This window comes from Hippocampus bargibanti, linkage group LG11 (assembly GCF_051943395.1).
Source record: "Hippocampus bargibanti isolate YZ-2025 linkage group LG11, ASM5194339v1, whole genome shotgun sequence".
NCBI classification, from domain to species: Eukaryota; Metazoa; Chordata; class Actinopteri; order Syngnathiformes; family Syngnathidae; genus Hippocampus; species Hippocampus bargibanti.
In genome coordinates, this window is record NC_142744.1 from 384,338 (window position 1) to 395,227 (window position 10,890).

The following is a 10,890-nucleotide window of genomic DNA, read 5'->3' on the forward strand; positions in this document are numbered from 1 at the left end:
ATAATTTGTCAAATGGCTTCAAATTGTTTCTACTGAGCGTATTTTAATAAGATTCCACCGCATAGAGCTATATTTTGCGTTCTAAGACTTGCGCTGAATATTCCGGAAGTCTTATTTTTGAGTTGGTGACGTCACGGAAGGAACGCCCCTCACTGAAAAAAGGACACATTGTAGCAGTCCTTCCATCACGTCAATGCATTTTGCTGTACTTGTTTGGTCTGAAAACTTCGTGTAGCAGCAAAAAGAGGCAGTAGAGGGCGACAAAGCTCCGTGTAAGGCATTAATCAGCCTGTGGAAACGGGCTGATTAATTCCTCACTCGGAGCTTGGTCGCCATTTTCTGCCACTTTTTGGGTGAGACATTTCACCCCAATGTTGCCTCAAAATGGCACAAATAAATTCTTTCATCGATTGCAAACATGTATGCTTTCTTCTTCAGAACTATTTAAATCATATTCGTAACTGGATGTGTAAGAAGAAAGCATCTTCTCCCAATCTGAAGCCATTGTTTGGATTCTCGAGCAAGGCAAGACGTCTTGGTGTGACGTCACGAATTGGGGGCGGGACTTTCTGAAAATGCCCAATTCGCAGCTCCATTTTTTGCAGATTTTGGACACTTGACGTCATTTTGGTTGGTGTTTTGCATTTGACTAAAAATATCAGACTGCGCGTTTTGGGTATTTTCGATGCTATCAAACATTTTCTGATGTCAGTTAGGATACAAAAAAGTGACGTTGGTTGTCCTTTAAATCTCGAGTATTTTTCTCTCGTAACTTTAACCTTTTTCGCCGACGCAATCTAAATGGCGCTTGTCCAGCGGTTTGTTTGGGGAAATATGACCCCCCCGCCTCCCCACCACACCTGACCCAAAATTAAAATTCTGCGGCAGGCAGAATTTGCGCCTCGTCTCAGAAAAAAAAAAAAAAAAAATGGGGGCACCGTTGCTATCTAGCTATCTATTTGCTATGTATCTAGCTAGCGATTAACTATTTAGCTAGCATAGTTAGTTTACTCCACACGGAAGTAACTCAAATAAATAGAAAACTAGCTAGCTAGCGAATAGCTAGTGCGCTCTATTTATTTGAGTTCCGGGTTGAGTGAACGCTGGCGCGTGTGACTGCCGCTGCTCACCCACAGAAAAACTGTTCTTCTGACTGTAAATTGACCTTGGGAGTTTTGAAAGGCGCTTTGAAATGGAATGTCTGATTCTGATTCTGATTCAGATTCTGATTCTGATCAAAACCCCTGGATCGGTAACCCCCGGCGACAGGCTTTGGAGTCGCTCCATGTGGATCAGGCGCTGGACGAGGCCGGCGGCTCCAAAGCGACGGAGGCTTTTGTCGGAGGCGTGCAGGTGCGTCTTTTCATTTGCGGCTGCACAGAAGCATTGAAAGGAGAGCCGCAATATCCCGGCCGGCTGCCTTAAGCAAACATTCCTCCCGCTCCGCTCCGCCAGCCGGCCAGCATGGAGGCCAAAGGAAATCACGTCCGCGTGGCTTCCAGGAATAGCAGCAAGGCGTACGCGTGAGCGTGCAACTGTCCAGTGGGAGGCTAAATGACTGGCTAACTAGTCTGGTGCCATCACGCGGTCGATTGCTGTGCGAGTGTCTGACATGCTGGCTGGCCAAAATTGTCGTATGCGTGGTGCCCGGCGTAGAATTTAAATTTTAAAACTAGGGTTTGGAGGTCGTGGTCGTAAGTACGGGGGGTCGTAAGTTGAGCCGCTCGTAAGTCGGATGTTATCTGTGGTTGAATGGTTCTCATTACATCATGTGTATGCCATAGCTCTAGCTATGTAGCTGACTATCTAGTTGGCGACCTAGATAGCTATCTATTAGCTATCTATCTAGCTAGCTGGCTATCTAGATAGCTATCTATTTGCTATCTATTTTCTTTCTATTAGCTATCTATCTAGCTAGCTGGATAGATAGCTGGCTACCTAGCTGGCTACCTAGATAGCTATCTATTTGCTCTCTATTTTGTGTCTATTAGCTATCTATCTAGCTAGCTGGATATCTGGCTGTCTATCTATTAGCTGGCTAGCTATTAGATATCTACCGAGTTAGCTATCTGGCTGGCTATCTATTAGTTCTAGCTGGCGAGCTTTCTATCTATTTGAATTACTTCCGGGTTGAGCTGCTCACCCACATGCACAGAAAAATGGATCCCGTGACTGTTAAGTGACCTTGAGAGTTTTGAAGGGCGCTTAGAAATGAAATGTATGATGATGATGATGATGATGATGCATTATTCTTCTCCCTTGGCAGTTGTGGTCTCCAGGCACTTTGAAAACGGACGGACGGTCTTCTTGAGACGAGGGACGTTTGCGAGCGTGTGAAATGCGTCGGAGGCCGATTTTGGGGCTCAGCAAAGCAATGGCTGCGCCTCCCGCTCGTTCGGCCCGAGGGATGTCGGTGGATGGCGCTCGTGACGTCAGCGGAACGACGGCATCCCTCGACGGCAGCTCGGGAGTCCTTCGCCGTCACGCACGCGCTCGCTCGAAGGCTTTGATGACGACGCGCCCGCCCCAATGCGAGCGCGCGCGGGCGGAGATCGCCGAGCGAGCCGACGATGAGTCCGCCCGACCAGGCGAGCGGAACCGGGCGGCGGGCGCCGAGGGGGCGCGGCTTCCGTGCGTCGGAGCGCCCATCGGCGGACGACCCCCCCTCGCGAGACTTGGGCGCGTCCGCGGCGGAGCGAAGCCAAGCCCACTCGGGCGGGATGCATAAAGAGCCCGCGCGGCGCTCGGGCGGACGCCGTCCCAAAAGTTCGCGCGGTCGCAGGCAGAGCCGCGGAGCAGGAGCAGGAGCAGGAGCAGGAGCAGGAGCAGGAGCAGGAGCAGGAGCAGGAGCAGGAGCAGGAGCAGGAGCAGGAGCAGGAGCAGACATGTCTCACAAATGGGGCTACGGGCCCGACAACGGTGAGTGAGCGCGTGCGCGGATGGCAAGGCCGAGCGGGTGTCGAGCGGGTGTCGAGCGGGCGGGTGTCGAGCCAACGCAGCTTGCTCGCTTTGCCCCGATGTAGGTCCCGACAAATGGCAGGAGGCTTTCCCCATCGCCAACGGGGCCAGGCAGTCGCCCATCGACATCGCGCCCAAGCAAGCCCCCTTTGCGCCCTCCCTCAAGGCCCTCAAGCTCAAGTACGACCCGTCCAACTCTTTGGCCGTCCTCAACAATGGACACTCCTTCCAGGTCGACTATTTGGATGACGACGATTCGTCCAGTAAGTGCCGACACCCCCCCCCCCTCTTCACAAACTCATGGAATAGATAGATACTGTATGCATGCAGACTGCACCGCGCATGACATGCCATGACATCATCACATCTCATATATCATATATCATATAGATATATGATATATGATATCATATGATTGATATGACATGACATGACATATTATATTATATTATATTATACGGAAACAAATTCCTTGTGTGTTGTACATACTTGGCAATAAAGATGATTCTGATTCTGATATTATATTACATTACATTACATTACATTACATATTGTATTGTATTGTATTGTATTGTATATATAATAATAATATGCATTTCATTTCTAAGCATCTATCAAAGCTCCGAAGGACACTTTACAGTCATATATATATATATATATATATATATATATATATATATATATATATATTTTTATTTTTTTTTTTTTGAGAGGGAGAAAGATTTTTGTAATTGTGAATTGTCAACGCAAAAGACGAATCCCAAGCATTTGTGTTTTTAGGCACTTTGGTGAGCAACCAAATGATTTCGATGTGCCTCGTCGTCGTCCAGCAGCAAATATTGAAAAGAGCAAATACAGTAAAGTCTCGTTATATCGATATTCAAGGGAGTCCGAAAAAATATCGATATAACCGGGACTATCGATATATCCGACCCTGCGCGCATGTAATTTTCCCCGTGCGTGCATAGAAATAGTATCGATATAACCGGGACTATCGATATATCCGATATCGATATAACGAGACTTTACTGTATGTCATGTCATCCGTCAGCAACGATTCCTTTCGTCTTTGATATAAAATATGGTGTAATATGATGTGGCTGGCTGGCTTGGCATTTTGCGCCCCCGCCCCGTTGGGTGCGCCGCGTGCGTTGCGGCGGATAAGGTTATCTGATGACGTCACCTCTTCTTTGGTGCCGTTATCTGGTTGGGCGAGCCGGGTGGTCCGCATCGAACCCAGGGCGGCTCCGGACCCTCCCCAAACGCGAGCCCCTTCGAAAATAGGCCGACTATTTTCAAAGCGGCTGGCGTTTTTGGAGGCCACCCCGCGCGGGGGCGGCGGCGCCCATCCTTGTTGTTTCTTTTCCAGCCTTGACGGGGGGTCCCATTTCCGGAACCTACCGTCTCAAGCAGTTTCATTTCCACTGGGGGGCCAGCGACGAAAGAGGTTCCGAGCACACCATCAACGGGATCAAGTTCCCTTGCGAGGTACGACGATACCTCGGCTAACGAACTTTTCAGCTTACCGACGTTAATTTCACGAGAATTTAATCTTGGCATACAAATTATTTTTTGGGATACGAACGGAACGCCACAATGAGTGATGTGTCGTTCGCAAACGAGCCCGTTCGAACAAGGAAATGGCAGCCTTTTTTTTTTGTCCTCTCTTCTGCGGCCCCAGTCTTCGGTTAAAGCCGCACGTGATTGGTCAAGAACGCAGCAGAGAGTAGGGGCGGGTTACAGAAACACAGAGCTGCAAATAAAATAGATAGGCGGACGACAGAGAGTGAGAGAGAAAATGGATAGAAAACAGTGAAATTTGAACTCGTTTCAACTTTATTGATAGTTCAAAGGCAAAGTGTGGACTGAAAGGTAAAAATATCCCATCAATCAGGCTCCACAAATAAGCCATCTGTACACTTGATGTGAAAAGCCATCAACCCAGCTAAACAGAACACAATTGATGAGGAACTCGGTCTAATTATCGCAGAGAAAGCACGGCAACTTCACTCGATATCATCAAGAGGCAACCTGGAAGTTGATTTCAAGGCTAGCCAGGGATGGTTCGAGAACTTTAAGCGTCGTACAGGGATTCATAGTGGCATTCGTCATGGTGAGGTAACCAGTTCTGACGAAAAAGCTGCCAAAGCTTACAAGGAATCATTCCTCAAGATGGTGGAAGAAGAAGGCTACGTTCCTCAACAAGTGTTTCATGCTGATGAAAGCGGCCATTCCAATCCATCAAATGGAATCATAAAGCCACTTTATTATACTGTACAGTTTATTTCTTTAATTACAATGCCATAGCACATTTATTACATATAAAATAAGGTCTATTTTGTGTAGTTTTTAGGGTTATTTAGTAGAAAATGATGTTTTATGGGGACCTGGGAACGGATTATTCTCATTTGAATGGTTTCCTATGGGAAATTAATATTTGGGATACACACTTTTCACCAAACACACTTTGTATGGGAACCAATTAAGTTCGTAAGGCAAGGTATCACTGTACACCCCAAAAAAAGCCAACCCACTCCAAGACGTGTTGGCGCTTGTTGATTTGTCCGTGTGCTCAGCTTCACCTGGTGCACTGGAACACCAAATACGGCAGCTTCGGAGAGGCGGCCGGCCAGCCCGACGGCCTGGCCGTGGTGGGGGTCTTGCTCAAGGTGGGTCAACGCCGCCGCAGTCATGTCGCCTGTCTGGTGACTAACGGGCACGTGGGCCTTCCTCCAGATCGGCGCCGCCAACCCCAGGCTGCAGAAAGTCTTGGACGCCTTGGCTTCCATTAAGACCAAGGTGAAGCGCCCCTCCTCCCCCCTCGTATATTTGCTAACTAGCTATCTAACTGGCTACCTAGCTAGCTACCTATCTATTTGCTATCTAGCTATCTATATCTATTTATCTATTAGTTATCTATTAGCTAGCTAGCTAACTTTCTATCTGAGTTATTCCGGGTTGAGTGAACGCTGGCAGAAAAACTGATCCCGTGACTGTAAAGTGACCTTGAGAGTTTTGAAAGGCGCTTAGAAATCAATTGTCTTATTATTATGGATAACGTTGTTTTGTCATTGTGACCGCCACCTTGTTGGCATTTCCGCCGGCAGGGGTTGCAGAGCACCTTTGCCAACTTTGACCCCGAGACGCTGCTTCCGCCGTCTCGGGACTACTGGACGTACGACGGCTCGCTGACCACGCCGCCTCTTTTGGAGAGCGTCACCTGGATTGTCCTCAAGGAGCAGATCAGCGTCAGCCCCGCTCAGGTAACGCCCGCAAAACCCGCGCCGCAAGTAGTTCAGGTTGATAGTACAGCGTGTAGCGTGTACTCTGAGTTCGGCGAGTGTGGCAGTGGGAAGGGTAGGGGAGGCAGGGCCGACTGCCTGGTAACAAGTAAGCAAATGTTTGTTGCGGTGTGGCGTGTGGGCAGATGGCCATGTTCCGCAGTCTGCTTTTCAGCGGCAAAGGAGAGGACGAGTGCTGCATGGCAGACAACTACCGACCCCCTCAGCCTTTGAAGGGTCGCCAAGTGCGCGCCTCCTTCAAATAAATGGACGCCCCAAGGCTTAGGGCTTGCATCCCCGTTTCCCGACGCCGCTTTCCCTGATGGGCCCCGTTTCGCTTCATTGGCAGCAAATGTCTTGATTGACTCCAAACCGAGTCGCTATCTTAGACTGCAACATATCACGACAGGTCGAATTTTAAAAATGCTTTTGCATTCCCCCTCCCCCAAAATCAAAAATGTGTCTTGGCTCAATAAAGCTTTGATTTCCGTCACTGCATTGTTTTTCTTTGTCGGGGGAAAAAAAACAGTTTTCGGACCGTTACAAATGATGTCTTATTAGCTATCCATTAGCTAGCTAGCCAGCTGTTAGCTGTCTAGCTGGCTAGCTCTTGGCTATCTGGTTATCTATTACCTATTTATGAGCTATCCATCAGCGAGCTAGCTAGCTTTCTATTTGAGTTATTTCGGGGTCGAGTGAACACTGGCGCCCGTGGCTGCCACTGCTCACCCGCAGAAAAACTGAGAGTGCTTAGAAATCAAATGTATTATGATGATAATTATTATTTCCTTGTCCACGCCTGGCCCAACGTTTTGCCCATCGACCTTTGGCACGCCGCCGTCTCAACGCCGTGACGGCAGTTTGACGCCGAGCGCGGTCCCGCCTCATCGCCACTTTTTGTTGGCGGGTGGGAGGGGTCGACTCTCCGTTATCGCCCAAGCGCCAAAGACTGGATACTTTATCGTGACCTCTTCGCACAGCCCTTATCAGACCCATACACGAGGGCGACGGGCCGACGGGCCGCCCGAACGCGACGTGGGCACACACCGGCATTGTATGTGGGTGTCATTGGCGTTGTCTCCCAGGTCCGGTAAGATGGGGCCCAAAAAAATTCAGTCCAAAACGTAACGGTTGACATTTTGGGCTCTGTCAGGCCGTTAAAAGGGCTGTTCGGCCTCTTTCTGCGCTTGGCCTCCCCCTAGTGGACAAAGAAGCGAATACGTCGGCGTTGCCAAGACCTGAGCGCTGCGGGATTCCGGTCTGGCTCCCGCTTTCCGCCTCTGCTCCCGGCATCCGGTCTTGCTATCCCGGCTTCCGGCGCCGCTCCCCCGGCTTCCGGCTACAAAGGAGGCGAGGCGCTCGTTTGATTAGCGGTCGCTTAAAGGCAGGTGCGAGCCGTCCTTTGGCGGCCCGCCTTCGCCTTCCTCGTTTTAGCGCCGACGCTTTCCCCGCAAGGTAAGCGCTCTTGTTTTTTAGCCTCACTTGGTACAACTGCTCTCGGGTTTCATGGCGCATGTGTTGGATGTGTTCCTCGTTAGCCTTGGGCGTTCGTCACGTCGACGCTACGCTACGCTACGCTACAGAAGAGTTGAAGTCGTGAACCGCGCCCGTGTCCTTTTTCAAAGTTCTCATGGCGACCGCGAACAGACCCCCGGCGCCTCGGCCGCAAGCGGACGTTTGGGCCGCCGGTCGTGCGCCAAACGCCCCCGTGCAGCCGGACCTGGGTCCGCCGCGGGGGCCCGGCCCGGACCGGGGATCGAACCGAGACCCGGGGTCGACGGCCCACCCCCAGATGTCGACGCGAGCCGTCTTCTACGTGCCCGCCCCGCCTCCACCTCCGTTCCTGCACTACCCGTGGCCCGTGCCCTTCTCCTACAATCCCTTCGCCGGCTTCCCTGGAATGGGTACGTACCGAGTAGTCGTGGCGATTCCGGCTCCTTTCAGAGAGCCGCTTCTTTTGGCTCGGCTCACGAAGAAGATGCGGCTCTTTTGGCTCCCGAATGGCTCCGATTCAGTTTTAAAGCGACCCTTTGATTCCTTGAAGCGCTCTTTGCTCTTTTTCAACAGCTTGAAAAGCCGTTTTGTGTATCATCTCCCAGGCTATGGAACGCTTCCGCCCCCGTTGCCTCCGCCCTATTTAGAGGCTCCGGCGTTCGTGATGCCCCCCCACCCCCACCTTCAACCGCTGGACTACAGGCACTTTCTCCACCCGGCGGCCCCCGCTCAAGGCCCCCAGTACCAGATCCCGACCCAGACCAGAAGGTTTCGCTCCCATTCCCCTTCCTGCGGCCCCAAAACCACCAACTCTGAGGCGCAAACCGAAGCTAGCGAAGGCTCGGCTAACGACAAAGAGGGCAGCGTCCGCGCCGCTTTGGATTCGGGCAGAGGGACGGCGTCCGTTTTGCCGTCCTGCACTTCGGGCTCACCCGAGCAGGAGTCGTCTGAGCTCGAAAAGTATACGCCGCCCGGCCGTTGCGCCGACGCGGCCGCCGGAGAAAGCGGTCCGCGTCCCGGCGAACGGCAGGCCGGCGCGGCGGCCAAACGCGGCGGCCTGGCGTCGGCGGCCAATTGGGAAAATGGCCCACCCTGCGGGAGCGACCTTTGTCGTACGTGGTCGCTAAGCTCCGGGGGGAGCTCGTCGCAACGGGAGCCTCTGAAAGAATGGCGCCTCCCCCTGGATTGGAGAGCCAGTACGCCTCAGGAGGCGCCAGCGAAAGCTTCCCAAAATGGACTCCTTCACAACCGGGCTTTGGAGCGGCGCCAGGACGGCGAAGGGCCCGTCGAGAGGGAGACGGCGCCGCCGGCGGCGAGGACGTGCGACTCGGCAAAGCCGTCGGAAGCCCAGAATGAAGCTTCGCCTTCCTTTGATGATTCGCTCCGAAACGATGACGCTTCGTATCAATCGTGTCCCTCTCAAAGGCAACTGAAGGAGTCGCTGTGGTCCGTGGAATCCTTGGCGGTCTTCATCCCCAACAAGGACTGGATGAAGCGCAACGGGATGCTCGCCGAGGACCCCGAAAACAAACGCGGGGGCGGCCCCGGAAGTCCGAAACGGGAGCCTCCGACGGATTCCGCGGCGCTAAAAGAAGCCAGCGGTGACGAAGAGGCCCCTGACGAAAACCAGCAAGCGGATTCCGGCGTCGGCGTGCGACGGGCTGAGGTTCCCGCCGGTGCATCCCAAGCTGAAGCGGCGGTGACGGTGGTGGGAAGCCTTTCGCCGACACCCCCTTGCCCCGACGCCGAGTCTGTGAAACCGGTTACCGTCGAGGGCAAAGGTCATCGGAGCCGGCGCGACGTTTGCGTGAGGGTGGCGGAGTTCCCCGAGGGCGGCGCCGGAGGCTATTTCCTCATCGGCAGCCCGTGCAGTCGATGCCATCAATCGGAATGTGCGTTTGAAGACTTGAAGCCCAAAATGGCCGCCAAACCGCGAGGTAGGTGAGCCGCCGCCAAAGTGGCTCAAAGCGCCGCCGCCGCCTTTCTAAAGTCCTCGTCCGCCCGCAGCTGCGTGCAAAGCCAAAGTTGAAGCCGCGCTGGTCAACGGACGGGCGGCCAAACACCCAAAGAAGCTTTGGACGCGACGAAACAAACGCCTCGGTAGGTTTTTGGCGCTCCAAATTGTCAATTTCCCCATTGTGGCACAATTAACAATAATAATACATTTGATTTCTAAGCGCCTTTCAAAACTCTCAAGGCCACTTTACAGTCACAGGAGCAGTTTTCTTCTGTGGGTGAGCAGCGGCAGCCACATGCCAGTGTTCACTCCACCCAGAAGTAACTCAAATAGAAAGCTAGCTAATAGTTGGACAGCCAGATAGCATACACATGATGTAATGAGAATGAAACCATTCAACTACAGGTAACAACCCACTTGCGACCGGCTCGACTTGCGACCGGCTTGACTTACGACCGCGACTTCCAGACCCTATTTTGCTTAAAGGCTTTCTGATTCCGAACCTTCACAAACCGCAATAACGTTTGTCAACTTTTCCTTTGATGTTTCTAGTTGAGCAATCGACGACTTTGCCCCCGAAATGACGTTTGTGTTTGCATTTGGTTGTAGGTGGAGACGGACAACATCTCCGATGCTGAGTTTCAACAAGGGTCGGTCGCCAAGACAACGTTTTAAAGTATTTGTACACAGAATTGTATTAAAAGTTGATTTAATAAAATCCATCGCCTTCGTTGGTCTCTTGGACTGCTCCCGTTTTTCTAGAAGTCCGAAAAACGTCCAATCTGACAAATCCATGTGGTACATCAATGGTGTCAGTCTTTTTTTTGTTATTTTGTTTTTTTTTGAAGCGGGCCACATTGTTGTTGTGGTTTCCTCTGGAGGGCCGTTATGAATTTGCGGAAGCCATTAAAAGGTTTCATCTTCTCCACATATTCGATATAGAGCGTACAACAAATGAATCAATAACTACTTTTCAGATCTGAAGTCAAGAAGAATGACTTTTATTGTGGTTTACATCCAAAAATATGACATTTTGGTTTGGATTTTAGAAAGCATCATGGAATTTCACAAGTTTGATTTGCTTTCGCGGGCCCCAAAAAAATGATGTGGCGGGCCGGATTTGGCCCCCGCGCCTTGACTTGGACACCCGTGCATTCCAATGTTATTAGCGCACACCCAATGAAGAACTCCTTTTCAAAT

At 51.5% G+C, this 10,890-nt stretch overlaps 2 protein-coding genes across 5 annotated transcripts; both read left to right on the plus strand.

The window, feature by feature from the left end:
- The first annotated feature begins 2,758 nt into the window (after window positions 1–2,758).
- Window positions 2,759–6,732, plus strand: cahz (carbonic anhydrase). Its single transcript, XM_089008732.1, has 7 exons — window positions 2,759–2,919; window positions 3,024–3,221; window positions 4,328–4,446; window positions 5,535–5,627; window positions 5,695–5,757; window positions 6,066–6,221; window positions 6,386–6,732. Exons 1-7 carry the CDS (start codon window positions 2,886–2,888, stop codon window positions 6,503–6,505), a joined length of 783 nt encoding a protein of 260 aa, XP_088864858.1. The 5' UTR covers window positions 2,759–2,885; the 3' UTR covers window positions 6,506–6,732.
- A 156-nt stretch (window positions 6,733–6,888) lies between these two features.
- On the plus strand, window positions 6,889–10,452 carry LOC148890977 (uncharacterized). 4 transcript variants are annotated; one of them, XM_089008727.1, is made up of 6 exons: window positions 6,889–7,329; window positions 7,442–7,694; window positions 7,778–8,143; window positions 8,339–9,670; window positions 9,741–9,833; window positions 10,300–10,452. In XM_089008727.1, the coding sequence occupies exons 3-6, from the start codon at window positions 7,870–7,872 to the stop codon at window positions 10,326–10,328; spliced, it is 1,728 nt and encodes a 575-aa protein (XP_088864853.1). In that variant the 5' UTR covers window positions 6,889–7,329; window positions 7,442–7,694; window positions 7,778–7,869; the 3' UTR covers window positions 10,329–10,452. The 4 variants fall into 4 exon arrangements, with proteins under 4 accessions (XP_088864853.1, XP_088864849.1, XP_088864852.1 ...); XM_089008723.1 differs by lacking the exon at window positions 10,300–10,452 and having other exon boundaries at window positions 9,741–10,293; XM_089008726.1 differs by lacking the exon at window positions 10,300–10,452 and having other exon boundaries at window positions 7,865–8,143; window positions 9,741–10,293.
- The last annotated feature ends 438 nt before the right edge of the window (window positions 10,453–10,890 follow it).

Excerpts from the sequence above, each read along its gene's own strand:
- LOC148890977 (XM_089008723.1), top strand. The coding sequence starts at position 7,870 with ATGGCGACCGCGAACAGACCCCCGGCGCCTCGGCCGCAAGCGGACGTT. Across the intron at positions 8,144-8,338 it reads CGCCGGCTTCCCTGGAATGG|GCTATGGAACGCTTCCGCCC; the intron begins GTACGTACCGAG and ends ATCATCTCCCAG. Across the intron at positions 9,671-9,740 it reads AATGGCCGCCAAACCGCGAG|CTGCGTGCAAAGCCAAAGTT; the intron begins GTAGGTGAGCCG and ends GTCCGCCCGCAG.
- cahz (XM_089008732.1), top strand. The coding sequence starts at position 2,886 with ATGTCTCACAAATGGGGCTACGGGCCCGACAACG. Across the intron at positions 3,222-4,327 it reads GGATGACGACGATTCGTCCA|CCTTGACGGGGGGTCCCATT; the intron begins GTAAGTGCCGAC and ends TTTCTTTTCCAG. Across the intron at positions 4,447-5,534 it reads GGATCAAGTTCCCTTGCGAG|CTTCACCTGGTGCACTGGAA; the intron begins GTACGACGATAC and ends CCGTGTGCTCAG.